Genomic DNA, 22,992 nt, shown 5'->3' with positions numbered 1-22,992 from the left:
CAGAACGTCAATTACAGATACCACGCTCTAGGCCAGAGCCCACTTACGCCGCAGTCGCGGCTAAACCGTTTGCACGAGACATACCTCAAGCAAATACTTCGACACCGATGGAGATCGATACCATGCGTCGACGCGGCCCGTTATCGGAAGAAGAAAAGCAACGATGACGTGCCAATCGATTATGCCTTTATTGCGGTGGACCAGGACATATCGCCATCAATTGTCCCCATAGGCCAAGAAGACAGGTAAATCAAATTGTCGCCTGTACTAAACCTGAGTCAATTCTTCCCTTCGGAGTGTCTGATAGTAGTAATAGTACTAATAGAGTGTCAGATAGTATTCATAGTACTAATAGCCCAAGTATCTCAAATAAATTTGAAATCCTTAGTCAATTAGATGAAGAGTTAAACGATTGAGTCCAGCCAAAATAGGAGCCATTTGGTTGGACAGCAGCCCTAGATCTGTACAGCCCATTAGTGGTTCCATTCCTTCCAAGCAAGTTAGCAATGTGTTCCTAGCCCAAGTCATTGTTAGTACTAAAAGTACTCCCCCAGTACCCGTCCTAGCACTTTTAGATTCCGGAGCTAATTCCTGTTTCATGGATCGAAATTTTGCCCAAGCTTCTCAGATATCCTTAAGAAAACTTCCTTGTCCCGCATCTGTAGTGGTCCTTGATGGTCGTCCCATTGCTTCCGGGAATATTGTAGAAGAATCAGAACCCATTCAAGTTGTCCTAGGTAGTTTTGTGTGTATAATATCATTTAATATAATTAGTAGTCCAGAGCATCCCATTGTCCTAGGATTACCTTGGCTTGAGTTACATAATCCAGCCATAGATTGGAGAACAAGAGAAGTCCGATATCGACCACCCCAAGAATCAACTCGCCGAGTTTCGACCATTTCACTCCATCAACTACGCGAAGAAGGACCCAAGGAGGCAATGTTCCTATTTTCCATATCAGTACATCCTTCCAGCACTATTAAGAAGGACTCCTCAGTACAACTTCCGGCAAAATATCATCCTTATGCCAATGTATTTGACAAGGTAAAAGCCGGTACCCTTCCTCATCACCGTCCCTATGACTGTCCCATCGATTTACAACCAGGAACCGAGCCACCATGGGGACCAATTTACAACCTGTCACCCACCGAGTTAGAAGTCCTTCGAGCCTACATAGAGGAGAACTTGGCAAGCGGGTTCATCCGTCATTCAAAATCTCCGGCCGGTGCACCCATCTTCTTTGTCAAGAAGAAAGATGGCTCACTTCGTCTTGTCGTTGATTACCGCGGATTAAATAAAGTCACCATCCGGAATAGGTATGCACTTCCTCTTATATCAAGTCTTTTAGAGCGAGTTAATGGTGCCAAGTTTTTTACTAAAATCGACCTACGCGGAGCGTATAATCTCGTGCGGATCCGACCGGGAGATGAGTGGAAGACCGCTTTTCGCACGCGGTATGGGCATTTTGAGTATACTGTTATGCCGTTTGGCCTAACCAATGCACCCGCAGTCTTCCAACACATGGCAAATGATATATTCAGAGACCTCTTGGATATCTGTTTGATCATTTATCTGGATGATCTGTTGATTTATTCGAAGACCCAGGAAGAGCACGACTCTCATGTACTATTAGTACTAAAGCGACTCCGCGAGAATGGTCTTTATGCCAAGCTAGAAAAATGTAGCTTTGACTGCAAGCAAGTGGAATTTCTAGGCTACGTCATCTCCTCAAAGGGCATCGCCATGGATCCAGCTAAGATCCAAACTGTACTAGAGTGGCAAATTCCACGGTTGGTACGAGATGTACAATGTTTTCTAGGTTTTGCTAACTTCTACCGTAAGTTTATACAAGATTACTCGAAGATTATTTTACCTCTCACACAACTTACGAAGAAGGGCCAAGCATTTCTTTGGTCCATTGAAGCAGATATGGCTTTTCGGCATCTTAAGAAAGCCTTTACATCAGCACCGATTCTAGCTCATGTGGATACAAGCAAACCATTCATCATGGAGGCCGACGCATCAGATTTCGCCCTCGGTAGCATCCTTTCTCAACAAGGTGATAAAGAAGAGTTGCATCCGGTGGCTTTCCATTCGCGCAAATTCGATGTCGCAGAAATCAACTACGAAATACATGACAAGGAGTTATTAGCCATCGTGGATTCATTTGTACAATGGCGGCATTTCTTAGAGGGCTCTCCACATCAGGTCATTGTCTTCAGCGATCATAAAAATCTTGCTTATTTTCAGAACGCTCGCGTACTAAATCGACGGCAAGCTCGGTGGGCGCAATTCCTCACGCGTTTCGACTTCAAAATCACATATCGACCGGGGAAGCAGCAAGGAAAAGCAGATGCACTATCACGACGTTCATATCTTGCACCTCGTCCTGGTGAAGCAACATTTGATAATCAAAAGCAAGTAATCTTGGGACCAACACGATTGCACACGACGCGGATTTTTCACACCCCGATGGATTCACGGATTACCGATGACATACGTGCAACCTTGAAGACGGATAGTTTTGCTCAAGACATCCTGGCGCACATTGATACTTCTCGGGCATCCTGTTCTCAGTCTCAACAACCAGGTATTGACTACCGACAATTCGAATATCATGATGGTTTGTTATTCTTTAAAAAGCGCATATATGTCCCCGATTGCTCCTGTCGCCTTCAAATTGTCCAACATTGTCACGACACCCATACGGCGGGACATTTCGGTAGTACTAAGACGTTGGAGCTAGTGCAGCGATCTTTTTGGTGGCCCCACATGCGTCGTTTTGTCGACGACTACGTTCGGACCTGTGATGCTTGCTGCCGAGCAAAGATGCCACGACACCATCCATATGGCTTGTTGGAACCTTTACCAATTCCAAGTAAGCCATGGCAGTCTATTTGTCTTGATTTTATCACAGATCTGCCGGTCTCGAAAGGGTTCGATGCTATCCTAACCGTCGTCGATCGATATACGAAGATGGCACATTTTGTGCCATGTACTAAAGCCATCACTAGCGAGGAAACCGCCGCTCTTGTTATGCGTGAGGTTTTTCGGCATCATGGCCTCCCAGACAGTATTATCAGTGACCGAGGCCCGCAATTTGTCTCCAAATTTTGGCAGCATCTCTTCAAGATGCTCAAGGTCTCCTGCAACCTCTCCTCCGGCTACCATCCTCAGACCGACGGACAGGCGGAACGAACAAACCAAACGCTGGAGCAATATCTCCGGTGTTTCCTGAGTTATCAACAGGACGATTGGGCCGAGATTCTCCACTTTGCGGAGTTTGCGTATAATAATGCTATTCACTCCTCGACTCGGGTCTCCCCATTTTTCGCTTATACCGGTTTCCATCCTCGCTGGTCGGTGATCGACACTCCGGAGCTACCTACCAACCCTCGTGCCGAGGATCATTTGGAGAGGCTACGCAAGATCCAGATGGATCTCTCTACTCACCTTCGTCATGCTCAACACACACAGAAGACTTATGCGGATCGTCATCGGATTCCCTCCTCTTTTGCCATCGGAGATCGAGTATGGCTCTTACGTCGTCACATCAAGACTACTCGACCGTGCGACAAGTTGGATTATCGACGACTCGGTCCTTTCCGTATTACGGGGAAGATTAATGATGTCACCTTCCGCCTTGATCTCCCTCCGCAGCTTCAGATACATCCGGTTTTCCATTGTTCTCTTCTTGAACCTTATAAAGCAAACACCATTCCCGATCGTGTGACACCACCGCCGCCCCCACTGGAGTTGGACGCCGGCCCGGAGTATGAAGTTGCTGCCATCCTCGATTCCAAACTTGTTCGCAACAAACTCTATTACTTGGTCGATTGGCTCGGTTATAGTCCGAGCGAACGTACTTGGGAACCCGTCGAGAATGTTGCCAATGCACAAGATCTTCTTGCTGATTTCCACCGAAAGTATCCGGACAAACCCGGTCCGCAAGTAGCGCTGACTCGTTCCACTCGTCGTCTTTAAGGGGGAGATAGTGTCATGAGATGGCAAGACTCGAACCCATGACCTTATGGTATATGGGTCGAGCTCTTAACCATCTCACCATCTATTGTAATTCATAGAATATTATTTTCATTTATGTTTTATTATAAGAAAGTAATGTATATTCCAGATTTCTCTGGAACATTCTAGAAGCTTCAGGATTATTCCTGAGAACACTATAAAAGAAGGCACTAAGCATTATGTTGAACCAAATTGGTTCAACACCAGTCTTAAGCCTCTTAGTCGATTTGTACTTATCTTTCATATAATATAAGAGTTGCTGTCATCATCCTATTTCCCTCTCTCTCTCCTCTTCTCACTTCCTCTCTCTCGGGAATCTTACGCAGTCCCGTCCTCTTAGTACTAATAGTACTACTCTTCTTAGTACTAATTCCATCTCTGTTTTAGTACTATTCCTGACAGAAGGAGAATCTGGCGAAAGCTCCTGCATTGAAACAACCTGACTACACCCAACCAATAATCCTCACAGTTGACTCAAGTTCGATTGGAATCGGGTAGGTAATAAGCCAACAAGATGAGGAAGGAGAAAGACATCCAATTCGATTTGGTGCGAAGGTACTTAGCGGACGTCAACGAAAGTATGCGCAAGTGAAGAGAGAGCTCTGGGGGATAATCATTGCTATCAAGACGGATAGGGACTATCTGGTTGGTGCTGAGGTGATTGTGGAGACAGATTGCTTGCCAATTCTAGGGATTATTGCAAATTGCAATATTCTAGATCAAGCAATGCTTAGGTGGTGTATCTACATCAAAACCATCAACCCAGATGTTCGACATATATCTGGTGAGAAGAATGCAATGGTTGATATGTTATCCAAAGCAAAATATGAAAAAGAAGAAGTGGCAGAATCAGATAGCAACGAAGAAGAATCAGTTTTGGTCATAAATGAAATTAGAGGGGGTGAGCCACATGAAGAACATGAGTTTAAAGAAGAAGAGTATAATGAAGAGTTTAAGGAAATCGGGAAGTATCTACAAGCACCATGGAAGGAAGGAACTTGGAGTGGGAGAAACTTCTCAAATTTTCGAAAGAAGGCACACTGATTTTTCTTGCACCAAGGTTACCTTTGGGAGCACCCAAAGTATAAAATGGGAAATCCACAATGGGTTATCTGTGACCAAGTGCAGCGGGAGCAGATATTAAAGGAATTACATGATAGGGAGTGGGCTGGACACCGTGGAGTCTGGGCAACATTTAGTAAAATAAAGGAAAGTATTGGTGGCCAGGATTCTACAACGAAATCAAGAGGTATGTTGAGACATGCCCAACCTGTCAAATCTACTCCAACATTAAGCATAGAGATGAGTTGCACCCAACCTATTCGCCGAATATATATTACAAGTGGATGGTTGATATAGTGGCAATGCCAATGGGGGCAAGTCAAAAGAAGTTCTTGGTACTTGTTAGAGAAGACCTTACAAATCAAGTTGAAGGAGGAGCACTAAGATCAAAGACCACATTGGTAGTATGTCAATTCATATTAGAGGATGTAATATGTAGGTATGGGTGTATAGGGAAGATAGTGGCTGATAGAGGTGAGCTCAATTCTGATGAAGCAAGAGAGTTCTTTGATAGAATTGGAATTCGGTTATCATTGACCACAGCATATAATCCTGAGGCAAATGGAAAGATAGAAAGAGGTCATAGCCCGATAGTTAAAGCACTTGCAAAAGCATGTAAAGGAAAAGTAGGTAATTGGCCAAAGGTCTTACCATATGCATTGTGGGCGGATAGGATCACACATAGTTCGGTGACAGGATATATGCCGATAGAGCACATGACAGGACAAAGGCCAATGATGCCGATTGAAGAGAAGATTGCTACATGGGCAATGCTACCATGGGAGTCAGAGATGAGTAGAGAAGACTTGCTAGCAGTTCGTATCCGACAACTACAATGTCAAGCAAAAGATGTAGAAAAGGCTACTGAGAAATTGAAGGAAGCTCGAATAAAGAACAAAGCAAGATTTGACAAAGTAAATAGATTAAGACCACGAAAGATTCAAGAAGGAGATTGGGTGTTGGTACTGGATAGTAGCCTCGAGAACCAATATAGTACAATGAGGAAGTTCGCAAAACAGTGGTTTGGGCCTTATGAAGTACGGAAGGTGACTGATAAGGCTACCTACTACCTGAATGAGTTGGATGGGACTGAGATCCAGACACCGATTGCGGGAAAAAGAATAAAGATTTTTGAAAGAAGAGAAGACATCGAACCTAGTCTCATAGAAAATGAGGATGAAGAATTTTTCGAAGAGGATCAAAATGAAGTAGTGTGAACTCGCCCATAGGTGTGCAAGTTCAGAGGGGGTGGGTGTCGTGAAGTTGACACTTCACGATGTGAAAACAATGTCAAAAATCTATAGAAGTACATTTCCCATCTCGAGCTTATGACAAGGAGCATGAAGGAATTTTCAGTTCGTGAATCGGAGTTCAAAAGCCCAAGATACAAGCTTCGGAAGGATTAATGTTACTTGGGACAAAAATGTAATTATGTCAAAAGGGGGAGTCAAAATTAAATAAGGGTTATTTCTATAATTTCTTAAATATAGAACTATAAAATTGAATTGTAGCATCAATAAATAAAGAAAATAAAATAAAATAAAATAAAAATAAAAATACAACCGCCTTGCATGAGGCGGTTTGTCAACCGCCTCAAGAGGGTGGTAGGGCGGTTGACCACCCTATATAAGCCACGCCTATGGTGGCTAAAGGAGGGGAAGAGAAGGAGAAGGAAGAGAAGGAAAAGCGAGTGAAGAAGCTCGCGTGGGTATGGGATGCAAAGCTCACCAAAGAATATGGTGGCCTGCATAAATCAAGACAAGAGTTAAAGAAAAGAAAGTGGATACAAGAAAAGGAAGAAGTTAAAGTGGTGTATCTCAAACGCCTCTTTTTAAACAGAAGGTCGTGAGTTCGAATCCTCTTCAAATAACTTCTTTTGGTAATCAAATTTTGTAATATAAATTTAGTATATATAAAGTGAAAGACAAAGACACATAAATAAAAACCAAAGAGATTGAAGTGGTCTATCTCAAACGCTTCTTCTCATATAGAGTTTGTGAGTTTAAGTCTTGCCAAGTAACTTTTGGCAAATAAATATTGTAAGTGGTTGTTTTACAAGTAAAATTCTTTTCGCAACGACGTCACATTTATCTTGCCTTCTCGACGTCTTGTCATCGCACCATCTGCGATTACACGTTTTCACCCCGATCATCCCCGAATCACAAAACCCCGGCGGTTGCGACACACAACCACAATCTTCGCGACAGCGTGGTCATTTGCTTCCTACAGATTGATCTTCGATATGTCAATCGGGTGACATCCATTCTCCGTTTGTTATCTCTGACAGATCGAACCGAGCGTGCCAAATTTTGCTTTGTTCTTGCTGACAACACAAAGTGTCGAACAACTCTCTTACAGAATCGTTCTATGAAAGAGCATTGTGGTTGGAGATAGGAATCGATCGACTGTGTTAAATAATCACTTAACACAATCAAGAAAAAATATATTGTCGAATTACGATACTTAATTCCATTATAATAGCGATCGACCGTAAGTTTTAATTATAGAGTAACATAAATTCAATACATAGAATAACAATTCAATACCTTGAACATACTCTAACTAACAAAATTATATTAAAAAGTATTGCAATACAAATCGATATTGTTACAATGATCTCGATCCCTTTTTATAGGCGATCTAAGAGGATCCATCAAGATGTTACAACTGCCATTCAGCAAGATCCTACCATTATAACTAATTCTCCTATTTTTTCTACTTGGTATTAATACTCGATCAGCTATTCCTTTTCACACTTGTCCACTACGACTACGACTACGATTACTAGCTTTTCGACTTTTGTATCCTACTAGCTCGGTCGACTGGCTAACAACCCACTAACTCAAGAAAGGGAGAGGACAACCATTGTTGGATGAAGGCTAGTCATTTTCTTTCAATTGCATCGGAGCCGCCCTTAAGGCCATCGTATTGGCCCTTTAGAGTGGCTACAACTTCACTCCATATCTCTTGCATTAACATTATTGGATGCACAATTTGGTTGGAGAAGACCCATCTACATTGTTGTTTCCATAAAATCCAAAGAGTTATTGGGCTAACCAATTCCAACACAACTTGAGAATTGGCAATGATAGGAGTCGAGTAGATATTGTGGTGGAAAACAAAACCTCTTGTGCTTTTATCACCTCGTCTTGATGCTCGTACCTATCATATAGGGCCTGCCATGATAGCCAACATACATTGCCCCACTTGATTGTGCCTTGCACCTGACATAATTGCAATAGGTGGCCAACCCCCCGCCATATTCGATGGGTCTCTGGGCAATCCCATAGAGCATGTCGGATTGATTCTGTTGCATTTGAGCACACTACACAATTAGGAGAGTTAAGGGTCCCACCTTGCCATGCTCCAACCGGTAGTTATTTATGTATTAATAACCATTTGAACGTGGTAATTCGCGTTGCATGTTGTTTCCAGATTTTTTTTCAAAACTTGGTGATAATTGTGTGAGGAACATAATGTGTGCTAAACCTTTGCAACAGCGGGCTCTCGGGCAATTTGAGCGGCTAGAATGTGGCGAGCCAATCTAGTCGTGAATTGGAAGAAAGGGATGGCTTTGCTTTCTTGATTCGCATAAGGATCGCACCACGTCCATTGCAAAGGGATCCAACTGACTTTACACAACCATGTGCCATTTTGGCTATACTTTGATCAAATTGGGATCTACAATCCATTTATGACTAGTATATGAGAGTACTCGAATTACCATATCCAATGTTGGTGTCTCATTGTCTCGCAATTTATGGCCTTTGATCTTGTCCAGTGTTTCCCTACCTCTTGGGATCAAAGAACCCTCTTCCTCGTAGCCTATGCACTTCTCCATTGTCGTCCTATGATTAGCCGTTTCCCTAAGCAATAAAGCGTTAATGATTTCGTATCTCATAGTCCCTCCGCCCTGATTCCATGGAATATGTTAGCTTTATCTTGTACTAGCATTGACATATACCGTCTCCAACATTCTATACTCTATCTTGGACCTTTCGCAATGTATCCCCATGGCAACTCCTTACTTGATCCAATGTGTTGACCAAATTTATCTCTGATACGTGGGTTCCATAGGATGCGTTGACTGAGCCAAGCAAGTTCAGTATTAGGTTGATCGTAGTTGAGCCCTCATCTACTGTTACACCCCTATATTACCTCCATTTCCTTTTTCGCCTCAAAAATATTAAAAATGTAACTAGTGTATTCCATTGCTTCAATTTTTGTATTAAAAATTGTACCATTTTTAAAGTCTAAAATGCTTGCTTAGGGATGAGATGAAGCATACACAATCAATATTATTAGCCTCAACTAATAAAGGTTGTGTCAAAATGAAGATAAAGGGGAGTATGTGCTTCCACACCATTTTAATGATAAAATCCCATGTTGGGATAGAATTATAGCAACTCAAGGTTCCTCTTATAGTGTTTTTCCATGAAGTGTATGTAGAGTTCCAAGGGCATGCATGATTCATGGAAAGTTGGTCTTGTTTAATCTTCTACCAAACTTAGCTCTCTGTTTACTTTCTACAATGGAGACATGTCCTTGATGGCTGCATTGTTTTTCCTAAAATTGTAGCAAATAGTTTCAAAATGTGCTGCCTTCTATTGTTGACCATGTACAATGATGATTCAGTGGATGCAATATATCTTTCCTAATATTTTGATTATCTAAATGGTTATGGATGGTGTGAGGGAACCCAAACAAGAAATTGTAATAATATTATCTAGATTTGGATACAAGCCAATACAAGGATACATTTGATGTCATTTTGTCGTTAATATATCGATTTTCTAACAATGCACAATCTAGGGAAACTACTACTACACAAATATGATCGCAACATATTATACATGTCTTTTGATCATGACAAAGTTAAAAGCATCAAGCTAAGCTTGGAAAAAATCAAATAATGTATCTGTACAGTCAACAAGTTCATCATTAGGATACATTCTCCAAATGAAGAAGGGTTCAAGTCTTGTGTAATATAAATTTCTTGACTCCATTTGGAGGCCGGCTATCCATTTTGAGTCATGCTAATTTTTATATCTTGCTAACTTTCTTGTAAGTGTAAGACCGCGCGAAAAGCAAGAAAACAAAGAAATTTGCTATGCTCAGCCCAGCCAACAACCAGAAAATGTAGTCTATATGGCCAATATTGAGATTATCAGGGATCCATCCAGGATCACCCGTCACACTTGTAACAATAAAGAGAATGAAGGAGCTGAGATAATTACCAAGTGCTGTGGAAAGAAGGTACAGGGCAGCACACAAGCTCCTTGTTGCATCGGGTGACTGGTCATAAAAGAACTCCAGCTGCCCTATGAAAGTAAACACCTCAGAAGCCCCCACTAAGACATACTGTGGGATTTGCCAAAATATAGATATAGGAACGGGGATACTGGTGTCATCAAGGAGGCCATACTCTTGGGCTAACTCCAAACGCTTCATTTCAACAAGGGCGGCTGCCACCATGGAGAACATTGATATAACCAATCCGATACCCATCCTCTGTATCTGCGAAAACCCCTGCTGATGGCCCGTGAAGATCCTAGCGATAGGTATGAGTAAAACATCATATATTGGAACCCATATTATCACACTCAATGTATCAAACATCGTTAATGATGCTGCTGGAATTTCGAACATACTACCAACAGATCTGTCCATTGTGGCTCCTTGCTCCACAAACAGAGTTGACATCTGTGCATAGACTGCTGAGAAAATAATGGTTGTGGCCCAAATGGGCAGCAGACCCAGAATCAACTTTAGCTCCTCTACTTGTGACACGGTACATAATCGCCATTTGCTTGTCAGGCTGGGGATTTCATCCTCGCTCACCATTGCAGCCTTGTCGAGACAACTGTAGTAAACAAAGAAAACAGATTTATTCCTTCATTCCCTCTTCCAGATTCAATGTTTTCCTTTTAAAACTTTTCACAAAGAATCAACATGCATGTGCTTCCTCAACATTTGCTGGTTTGTTTCCCTCTTCTTTTTTCTTACAATAGCATCCACAATAGATGTTTGTGCTTGGACACATACTAAGGCACATTCCCACCACCTCCTCACTCTCTATCTCTCTATTAGATTTGCAATGCTCCCATAGCAAACTCCTTATCTCGTAAGCAAAGTTATCATAGATATATGGGATAATTCCTTAAGAATGCATCCAGTAGCAGACATCCACACCTGAACCCAGAAAAGGGAAGAAACAAACAGATCACCATGGTAAAACAAATTGAAGACCATAGAAAATCCTGAAAAGGATTAGCTTTTTAGTCAAGACTAAAGCAAATCCTGAAGCATCTTACACCCCCTACCCAAACGGAAGTCTCAATACATCTGTCCTAAGTCGGTGCACAGGTAGTGCTGTGCTTTTCATGCACACATTTTACTAGTCCAATGAATTTGTTAATTATATAATATTCTTTCGGAGAAATCAAACATTTTGTCAAAGTCTGAAGCTCACTTAATATTCATTAAGTTGAACATGCTGCCACTTACGTTAGCACATTTGTGTGCTCCAGCTTTTGACTTCCTGTCACAGATGATACCTCAGTTTCATACAACTCACTTGAAACCACCTTTTCTTTCCGTTTTCTAAATGCTGCAACAAAGACTTGAAGCATCCGCGTCAGTGGACTTCCACTTGTCTTCTGATACCTATACAGAGGTGACCCAAACATAAAACTACAAACAGCTATTCCCATTGCAATGGCAGGAATTCCAAAACCCCATGCCCAGCTGTAATTTTCTTGGATATATACAAGAACAGTGCTTGAGATTAGTGCGCCAATATTAATGGAGAAGTAGAACCAATTGAAAAATGAGCTCATCTTCTTGTGTTCAGTCTCATCATTATTGTCGAACTGATCAGCTCCAAATGAAGATACACAGGGTTTTATACCTCCAGTTCCCAATGCTATGAGATAAAGTGCAATGTAAAACACTGATAGTTGAGTTGCAGTTGCCTCATTTGTTGGTTTTAGTGCTGGAATGGAAGCTGATAATGTCAGAAGTACCATACCCTGCAATACAGAAACATCACTTAATATTGTTCATTTTAGATGATGGCTTAAGACATTCATATGCATAGTTATGCAGCTTACCACAAAGTATATAAATGAAAATCCTGCAATCGTCCAATATCGCCCCCAATATGTATCAGCTAGAAATGCCCCAATGAATGGAGTGATATAGCAAGTGCCCCCCCAACTGTTTACGCTACTTGCAGCAGCCGCATTTCCCAGATTTAGTATAGTTGTCATGTAGGTAACGAGGTTCATGCTTATGCCATAGTACGCAAGCCTTTCACAACATTCATTTGCTAAACAAAAAGACAAAAAAAATGAGTGCATTATAAAATTATATAAAGCTGGGATGATTCAAAACAAAGGCTTAATTTCATGAACTTCTTACATATCAAAACCTTTGAATTTTTGAGGGAGACATTAAAAGTTTAAGGTTTTACAAAAGACATGAACTGTATCTAGTATTTGATTGGACAGTCCTCCCGACCATACAAAGTCTGGATAGATTAGTTAAAGCATTCTCACGTTTGTGAATTACCCTGGTCCATCTACTATATTCTAACCCCAAAATATCCTTGCATATTCTCCATTTAACTTTATAAGTTGGCTTACATACCGAGTTGTTCCATATCAGGAATAAGATTTTAATAATGTCTATAAATATAGATATCCCCAGAAAGTTCCATGAGGAGCTACTAGGCAGAAAGGTCAAAGTGAAATGGAAAGAGTCTTTGGGGATTCTAACCCTCAACAACCTACTAGTTAAAGGGCCAAAGACACACAATGAAACTATGGAACTCCCACCATAGTATAATGCTGATATCATGCCTTTGAGAGTCACTTAGTAAGTGCATCTAGAAGATTCCGTGATGTCTTGACTTTGATCAATGAGACCAGGCCATCGTCAAGTTTCTCTGATGAATTGGTAACACATTAATACGATTTGTGTGCACATGACAAATAATGGCACTTTGATCACAACCAACGACAAATGTCCTTTTTGGTATACTATACTCAACGCATCGGCACGTGTATCATATGGCTTCCTTGCAAGCCTCAGTAGCTGAAGTATATTCAGGCTCTTTAGCATATAGTGAAACTGTACTAAGTCTAGAGAACCATGAAATAGCACCACCAGCCATTTTGTTAACTCACTCAAGGTCCTTCTGTAATTTTGTTAACTCAATCATATAGTCCTTGATGCAATATTTATGAAACTAATGAAAGACCTCGTTTCACCAACTCAAAGGTGCAAAATCAGATATATGATCCCTGCATGTTGTGGTTCTGTAATTTACTGTGTAATTAAACAGAACAAAACGAGGTACAAATGACTTTGAAGTTATATGTTAGAAGTTATTACCTAGAATGAGTAAAAACACGAGAAAATTTAGACAGGAGAAACAGATGGAAAAGACTTGGAGACAAAAAAGAGGAGAGATATAAACTTTGTCTGATACTCCTCTGGTGTCCTGAATCTTTCCAAAGGCTGAACTGTGAGTGCATCAACCCACCATAGTTTGCAATGATAGCATCAATTTCACTCATGGCACTGAGTGAAAGGCTTTTGGAAAGCCTACAAGAACAGCGAAATATCCTCTTTCCTTGGTCTCTACTCTCCTTGACAAGAGTTCGTAGCATCAATAAATGGTCTACTGTCCTAAACTCCCTCCTAAAGCTTGCTTGGGCTTGTGCTCACTGTCCATGTTACTCTGCCGAATCACTTGCCTCTTGACCCTAAAATTGATAAATATAACTAGGCCTACCATGATTACGACATCGTTATATGGCATCACGGGATCCCTGCTCTCAGAAATTAGTACGTTAGTGTGTTCACTACAGCTAGCCAGAAAAATCCCTCGCATACAACTGTAGAAAACAATGTTCACTACGTTAGTACGTTAGTGTGTTCATTATGTTAGCCTTGGGCTTTCTCATGCTTGTGGCTTTCAATTGCATTAATACTCATCCCCACTGAAAACATTGTAGGGAAAATTAGTCATATGACCTGGTGGATATGGAAGAATATGCACCACTAGAGTGACCTTGAATACAAAAGCAAGAAGAGTAATGTCAGATTTTAGATCAATCCATCATGATGAAATCATTCATGCTTGTGAATGATGATACATGTTTCCCACTGCACGCATAAAAGGGAAATAGAAATGGTAATGCAAATAAAACAATTCACCATATATTCGATTTTGAAAATAGCAGGAAGGCTTGAAATTAGTTCCCATGGTGATAAGAGGAGATGTAAATGTGAGAAAAGCTGTTAATAGCAGCAGCAGAAGAGTTAGAACAAAATAGACACAGCCAAGCTGTGAGAAGGCTGTTAGACAGCAGTAGAAAAAATGGTTGCAAAGAGTAGAGACACAGCCAAGGAATAGAGCTTGTTTTTAAGTAGCAAAATAGAAAATAATCTTATTACAAAAGAAGCTGGTATAAGCCTATTTATACAAAATTGGGAATGGTTGTTTGGTAGTTAAGAGACTCTTGTACTACTAAACAAGTACAATAAACTAGGAATAAAAAGAGAATATCTTGGAAAAAGTGGAAGAGACAAAAGGCATTTAAAGCATTGCAGATTCTAGAGAGAGAAGAATCTGGGAAGAGAGAGAATGTAGTACAGAGATAATAAAGATGAAAGAGAGTGCAGGTCTGGAGCTGCCACCCTCCAACACTTCCTCTCAGCTCTAGAACGGCCATCAAACATTGAGTCAACCGAGGGGCTGATTAATGGCATGCCTTGGAAGCGGGAAAAAAAAACATAGAGATTGTTGTCATCATAACAGTTCTAAAACCCAAGAGAGAGAAAGAAGGTGTCAATTTTGTCATGCCAAGCTTTGGGAACTTGCTTTAAGCCATACAAGGCTTTGTGGAACCTGTAGACCATGTTTTTCTGCTCTGAAATCTCAAAACCTAGAGGCTGTTCAACATCAACCTCCTCTTTCAAGTCACAATTAAGGCAGGCTGACTTGAAATTCATTTGAAAGATGGGCCATTTGTTGTGAGCAGGAAGTGCAAGAGCACATTGAATAGAGGTGTACCTTGCTGTTGGAGCAACAGTTTCCTTGCAATCCACTCCTTTGACTTGTGAGTAGCCTTTTGCAACTAAACGTGCCTTGTGCTTATCCAAAGTACCATCAACATGGTACTTGGTCTTGAAAATCCATTTCAGTCCAATGACTTGTCGATGTTGAGGCCGTGGAACTAGCTCCCATGTATGATTCCGCTCAATGGAATCAAGTTCAACTTCCAATGTTGTTTTCCACTTTGGAAGAACAAAGGCCTCTTTTGCTGTTGTGGGTTCTTGTGATTGCCCAACAGTGCACAGTAAGGCAAAGTTGCATGAGTGAGGAGGCCGTTGTGACTTACGTGTTCGAGAACCAGATGTATACTCATGAAGTTCAGTATTGGACAAATGAGAATCACGAATGGTGGCTTGGAGCCACTTGGGAAGTGGTGGAAGCTGGTTTGTAGAGGGAGGGGAAACAAGTGGAGTTGAGGGAGAGGATTGATTTGTTGGCGAAGTTAGAGATTGAGTAGGAGGAGATGGGGGGCTTGAAGATGAGACATCTTTGTCTAAAATAGGAGATTTCGGAGGAGCTGGGATTTCAACCATGAACTCATGTGAAATCCTAGAATCATCCGGCCGAGACTCCACAAAGTTAGAGATTGAGTAGGAGGAGATGGGGGGCTTGAAGATGAGACATCTTCGTCTAAAATAGGAGATTTCGGAGGAGCTGGGATTTCAACCATGAACTCATGTGAAATCCTAGAATCATCCGGCCGAGACTCCACAAAGTTAGAGATTGAGTAGGAGGAGATGGGGGGCTTGAAGATGAGACATCTTCGTCTAAAATAGGAGATTTCGGAGGAGCTGGGATTTCAACCATGAACTCATGTGAAATCCTAGAATCATCCGACCGAGACTCCACAAAGTTAGAGATTGAGTAGGAGGAGATGGGGGGCTTGAAGATGAGACATCTTCGTCTAAAATAGGAGATTTCGGAGGAGCTGGGATTTCAACCATGAACTCATGTGAAATCCTAGAATCATCCAGCCGAGACTCCACAAAATGAACATCCCTAGAGATGACTAGGGACTTTGACTCTAAATCTCATAACCTGTACGCTTTAGATTGTGTGTTGTAACCATGAAATTTGCATTTCTTGGTTTTGGACTCAAATTTTGTCCTTTTATGATCTGAAATGTGAACATAAGCATCACAACCAAAGACTTTAAAATGAGATACTGAGGGCTTTACACCTGTAAATGCTTCTGCAGGCATCATTCCCGCAACTGCTTTTGTTGGGCAACAGTTGATGATGTAGACTGTTGTGTTGACAGTTTCACCCCAAAACGAGAGAGGAAGATCAAATTGAGATAGCATCATACGAGCCATCTCTTGGACTGTCTGGTTCTTCCTTTCCACGACTCCATTTTGTTGAGGAGTATTGGGTGTAGAAAATTGGCAAGCAATGCCTCGTTGAGAGCAAAAATGGTGGAAAGCTTGGGAGATAAACTCTCCACCATTGTCCGACCTGATCTTTCGAACTTTCTTCGATGTCTCGTTCTCCACGAGAACTACCCATTCTTGAAATTTTGTGAAGGCTTACGATTTTTCTACAAGAAAATAAACCCAAACCTTGCGGGAGAAATCATCAATGATGAGCATGAAGTAGCGTGCACCACCAAGAGTAGTGGTTTTCATGGGACCACAAAGATCCATGTGCACTAACTCCAAGATAGATGTTGCACGGTGAGTGGTTTCATGAGGGAAAGGCTCTCGATGTTGCTTGCCATAAAGACAAGCAACACATGGGGTATTGGGAGTTTTGAAAATAGGAAGACCCTCAACTAGTTGTGAAGAGGAGAGCTTTTGAAGAGAATCATAGTTGAGATGACCAAACCTAGCATGCCACAACGTGGGATCTTCTTGTGCCACCAACGCATGAGAGCCTTGAAGAAGATGAAGAAGATGAAGATGATGAGATTTGGACTTTTCCAAGGGGCTATGGGAACTGTTCAGGCGGTATAAACCCCCTTCTTGTGTGCCACTAGCTACAATTTGTAGGTTGTTGGTGTCAATGACTTCCAAAACTGAGCTATCAAAGTAGAGTCCATAACCTTGCTTAGTGATTTGGTAGACTGAAAGTAGGTTGGCAGAGATGCGAGGCACATGTAACACATCTTGAAGAATGACAGGTTCTTCATTTGAAGAATTGTTAAGAAACAAATTACCCACACATGAAGCCTCAATGCTTGAGGCATCTTCTATGGAGATTTGGGAGGAGCTAGGTTTCACATCATGCAAAATGGATTTGTCATAGGTCATGTGTGAAGTAGCACCACTATCTACTAACCACCCATCAATGGTTGAGGTAGTTGGTCCAGCCAAATGTGAAGTATGTTCCTCAATGCCAAGGAAAACTGTTTCTTTGGTTGAGTGGGCTGAATGGGCCGAGTTGGATTTCGGTGTAGGTTGAAATTCGTTAGAAGAAGAGTTCTTAGCATTTTCCCTTTTCTTTTTCCGACAATCCGGCTGAATGTGACCTTTGTAGCCACAATAATGACAAGTGAGCTCCTTGTAGGCTGGGTTGTTTGGTAGTCTTGGATTGGATTTGTTGTAGGAATTACCATTTTGCTTCCACTTGCCTTTATTGGTCGCATGTAGAAGCGTCTCATTGGAAGTTTGAGTACTTTTCTTCCTTGTTGCCCTATCTTGTAGCATACCAAGAAATGTATTCATATCATGTGTGTTGGGAAGAAGAGAAATTGTGTCACAAAATGCTGAGAATGACTCAGGCAACTTTATCATTAGACGATGCACAAACTCAACTTCAGTTGACTTGCTTCCCAAAGAAACTAGTTCCTTTGGAGAGTAACAAATTGCGTTATTTGATCCATGATGTTGGGAGTGTCATGAATCTTGGGAGTGTCTTTAAAAGGTGGCATTCCTGAAGAGGTTTGGTCTGGCAAACCATCTACATATGACCATCTACGCATCTTTGTTTGTGATGCTTTTGTGCATATAAGGCCTGAGTTGAGACGCAAGTTAGATGCCAATTCCATGAAAGGAATCTATATGGGTTATGGAGATGAAGGTGAAATGGGCTACAAGATTTGGCTACCTCAACTCAAGAAGGTAATATGCAGCTGAGATGTTGTATTTATTGTGGCAAATCTGCTAAAAAATGATGGCAAACCCAAGTAGTATGGCAAGGTTGGTTGTTAAGGGATATGCCAAAAGAGGGCATTTATTTCGAAAAAAAAAATCCTCTAGAGGTTAAGATGACCACATTGTGTGTTTTGTTTGCTCTCACAGCTATCTTGGATTTGGTATTATTCAAAATGGATGTTAAACCAATCTTTTTGCGTAGTAAATTTAGACAAAGAGTTGTACATGAAATAGCTAGAAGAATAAAAAGGGATGGGCAATAACATACTTTGCATTTATCCCAAGAAACGTACATTGAAGAAGTGTTGGACAGATTTAATGTGGCTGATGCTAAGCGTCTTGGAGTGCCATTGCAGCCACATGTTAAGCTTCCCAAGGGTGATTGTCCAAAAGATGATGATGCAACCAATTACATGAAGAATATTCCATATGCATCGGTTTGTGGTTGACTTATGTATGCTATGGTTGCCAGTTGGTCAGACATTGCTCATGCAGTTGAAATTGTTAATAGGTTCATGGCTAATCTTGACAGAGCTCATTGGGAGGCAATCAAATCTATCTTGAGATATTTGAAAGGGACCAAAGGTAAATGCTTATGTTATGGAAAAGGTCCATTAGAGTTAAAAGGATTTTGTGATTCAGACATGGCAGGAGATGTGGATACATGCAACTCCACAAGTGGTTATGTATAAACCCTTGTTAGTGGAGCTATTTCATGATGCTTTAAACTTCAAAGGACAGTTGCATTATCTACTACAAAGGCTGAATATATTTCAACCACATAGGCCTTCAAAGAAGCCATTTGGTTAGCCCGCTTGTCCAGTGTGTTTGGGATGCTTGAAAAAGCACCTATTCGTGGATGTGATAGCCAGATGCCATATGTTTGGCAAAGAATGCAATGTTTCATGCTCGCACAAAGCATATTGATGTGAGATACCACTTCATCAAAGAGGTGCTAGAGGATGGCCTAATCACGTTGACCAAGGTCAATACTTCACAAAATTCTTCAGATGCTCTCACAAAGTGTCTACCCAAAGCATAACATCAGCTATGTATATAGATGGTGGGAGTTGCTTAGCTTAAAGAAGCCTCCTTGGTCCTTTAAGTGGGAAGTTGTTTAGGATAAAGGCCCCAAGGACTCTCCTTTTTGGTATATATTTTGACCCTTCCATGTGAAAACTCTCTTTGCGAGCTTTTGAGACATATTTTTACCATATGTTTTGGCCCCAATTTGGTCATTTACATTATTTTTATAACTTTTGGTCATTGGCCGTGGGTGAACATGCCCAAATGACCTAAAAGTCACTTACCAATAAGAATTGATCCCACGTCTCTCATAACGAGATAAGGGACTTTTGGTGGCTAGGGCTTCCTCTCCATTTTTCTGTACAGTTTTCTCCACTTTCTCTCTCCTCACACAGCTGCGCACTCCCTTGGTGTTTTTGAGCAACCGGCCATGCCATCACATCTCTTTCAATAGCCATTCAATATGCCAATCAAAACTGGAATCGGTCTTCATGACGTTGATTCAGGGATCCATCTATTAAATTTTTCATTCAACATAATTTTCATTTATCTTTAGATATCACCTCACATACAAACAAGCTATGAGTGAGCAAGTAAACCCAAATGAACCCAAATGTCCCAAAATAACCCTTCATCTAAAACATAAAAAATGATGGAGCTAGCTTGATCTGAATTTTAGTTTATTATAAACTATTAAATGGTATGTAACTTCAAAGGCTTCAGTCTTCTTTCTTGCAATTATAAGGTCCCACTACATTCTATCCTACAACAAGATGTGGCAACCCATAGTGACAGTAGATCACATGTTGGATTGTGGAATTAGATAACAGTGTTTATACTAGTAATGAACTTTGGCTTACATCAAAGATAAGAAGCCCTTTTCTCACAATATCAGTTCAATCAGCCATGACTTTTTGATGGGTACAAACTGCATCTCATGAGTTACTTAAAATCTCTGAATTCCGTCATGCTATCCATTGTATTCGCTCTTTTCTTCTTGATACAACTATATCCTGTTGCATTTTTTCCCCTCCCATCAATTTCTTCGTCACGGTGTTAAATTTTTTAAATGTGCACAATTTCTTATCCGTGAGAAAAGAGATATAACATTTTCTTGTGAGAACTCATGGTTCAGAGACCTACCTAGAATAAAACGGCATGCGTTCCAGCCACCCGTTGCTGATTTGATGGCAGGCTTTCCGTGTATATCCACAGAACCGTCTTCCGAATAGATAGAGGGCTCTTTATTCTCTTTATATCCATCCAGAAGGGAAGCCTGGAATGTGTCCACAGAAAACCACAGCACAGATCAGAGTCAAACAGGGTATGTTTTTACTATTGCAATGGATGCAGGACTTTTAATGTGCGAAGTGAATTGAGGAGAGATGATAGGGAAGCAGGGGATGTACGGAGATGTGATAGAGGGCGTCTGTCGAGTCTGTTGCCTCTGCGGAGAGAAGAGGATGGGCGGCCATGGGGGCAGGTCTGCAGCGATTGAGCGTGGAACAGGGGAAGGAGGAGGAGGTAAGGGAAGGGAGGGAGGGAGGGAGGCAGAGTATGTAGAGTGTGTGTGTGTGTGTTTGATCTGTTTTGTTATGGTTTGATGAGCGATAAGAAAATGGAATGGACATGGGCATGGGCATGGGCATGGGCATGGGCACCCATCTGAGTGCTCGTGTCTATTTGCACCTAAATCATAAATAGACCGAGCGAGGGAATCGCGGCCATGGACGACGGTGCAGGTCACTCAGCTGAGGGCGCGTGAGATCTGCACTGTCCGATCTTTGCGCATGCATTGAATGAAACCCATACCTTCAAAATTTACACAAACTTAAAACTTAACGCTTCAAATAATAAATCAACTTAAAACTTAAGAATTTTCCCATCACAAAATGCACGAAACCAAAGTTCCTAAACCTAAAGATGAAAAACTAAAGCCAAGATTATGGCCCATGTGGGCATTGATGGCAAAATGTTGCCACAATTCTTGCACCTTTTTGACACCGAATATGTGAAGATCATGTTACAACTACCAAACATGTAAAGATCATAAACACTACGTGTCATGTACACCTTTTTGACATCGGATATGTGAAGATCATGTTACAACTACCAAACATGTAAAGATCATAAACACTAAGTATCATATACACCTTTTTGACACCGAATATGTGAAGATTAAACAAGATTTCCATTCATATGTAAAATCGATTATACAATATGTGGCTGGTATCCAATATACAAAAGGTGTCAATATAAAATGTATGGCGGACAACCAATATCCAAAATGAAGGTATGGTCAAGCAACCAATATACAAAATGATTCCTTCTAATGTAATTCATCGAAGATAAAAAATATACACAATGGGACAAATCATGAAATCAGAAAACCCAAAACTATGCATGCCCACTTTGCCATATTGATCTGAAGGAGTTGCACGTCTTCATGTCCGAACCAATTCTATCTTCCTTGTACCACAATACGTATAAGAGCCTACCGAATTCCAATTGTGAAATCCAAATAAAACCATACTTAAACATGTTAGGAATATGTCCCTCCCATGGGTGCAGCCGACTGGTCGGGCCGAGTGCCGACAATCGAAGACAGGAGAGTCAACTACGTGAGTTCAAGTTGAAGACATGACCAACTAGTCGGGCCGACTAGATGGTTGAAGATAAGGCCGACTAGTTGGGTCGATTGGACAATCGACATTGGAGTCGACTAGTCGAATCGACTAGACAATCAGTCAGTTGAATAACTATTATTGTTATAATAGGAATGACAATAGCAGTGGCTACATTTGTAAATAGCCCATACAATGTATAAGATAAATACACTTAGGGCAAACATAGATGTGTAGAGAATAGAATTGTGTGTTATCCTCTATTGGTGTTAGCGACAGAGAAGAGTGTGTGTGTGAGCGACAAAGAGAGAGCGGCGCCATAGCCAAGTGAGGTCTGATGCCAAGAGCCCTATGTGGCTGATACACTCTGTGTGGAGAGTGTTGTATTCTAAGCTCATCTTGTATTCTCTTGTGTATAGTGGAATCTCTGTTCCCATGGTTTTTTCCCCGTTTAGGGTTTCCACATAAAAGCACTGTGTAACTTGCATTTGTTGTTTTTACTTTGTGTTTCGTATTGTTGTTTATCTCCCAGTCGAACTTTACTACGAGTCATAAGGTTTCAAACCTGACAATCTGGTATCAAAGTAGAGGCTAAAGATGGAAGGAGGTGTGAGTGGTTTCCCAGGCATGATAGTTCTAAACTCTCAGAACTATGCGAACTGGAAGATAAAGATGGAGGATCTTCTCATAGTCAAAGACTTGTACGAGCCAATCGATTGAGCAGAAATACCCACGGGGGTATTAGAGTCTGAATGAAAACTTCTTAACAAAAAGGCGGTGGCCACCATTAGATAGTGCGTTGATGTAAGTGTCCTTCAGCATGTGATGAACGACACAAATGCCAACGAGATGTGGCAGAAGTTGTCAGGCTTATATGAGAGGAAGAACGCCCTCAACAAAACATCCCTAATGAGGAAGATCGTGAGGCTGAAATACAGGGACAGGGAAAGCATAGTCGAGCACATCAGCACATTCATGGGGTATGTGAACCAACTATGCGGCAACTAAGTTTCCCCTTGAAGATGCAATGCATGCCAT

The 22,992-nt window shown here is 41.3% G+C and overlaps 1 protein-coding gene across 1 annotated transcript; it reads right to left on the bottom strand.

The window, feature by feature from the left end:
• Positions 1-9,961: 9,961 nt before the first annotated feature.
• LOC147858994 (protein NRT1/ PTR FAMILY 8.2-like) lies at positions 9,962-20,887 on the bottom strand. Its single transcript, XM_087325514.1, has 5 exons — positions 20,740-20,887; positions 20,474-20,606; positions 12,199-12,416; positions 11,594-12,117; positions 9,962-10,949 (listed from the first exon to the last, which is right to left on the bottom strand). Exons 1-5 carry the CDS (start codon positions 20,803-20,805, stop codon positions 10,130-10,132), a joined length of 1,761 nt encoding a protein of 586 aa, XP_087181640.1. The 5' UTR covers positions 20,806-20,887; the 3' UTR covers positions 9,962-10,129.
• Between the last annotated feature and the right edge of the window lie 2,105 nt (positions 20,888-22,992).

This window comes from Azolla caroliniana, unplaced genomic scaffold (assembly GCF_043228905.1).
Source record: "Azolla caroliniana isolate FFs.n. ecotype wild unplaced genomic scaffold, voAzoCaro1.0.p SCAF_10, whole genome shotgun sequence".
Lineage (NCBI taxonomy): Eukaryota > Viridiplantae > Streptophyta > Polypodiopsida > Salviniales > Salviniaceae > Azolla > Azolla caroliniana.
The sequence above is the reverse complement of the archived record's forward strand: the minus strand, read 5'-3'. Positions and strand labels throughout refer to the sequence as shown.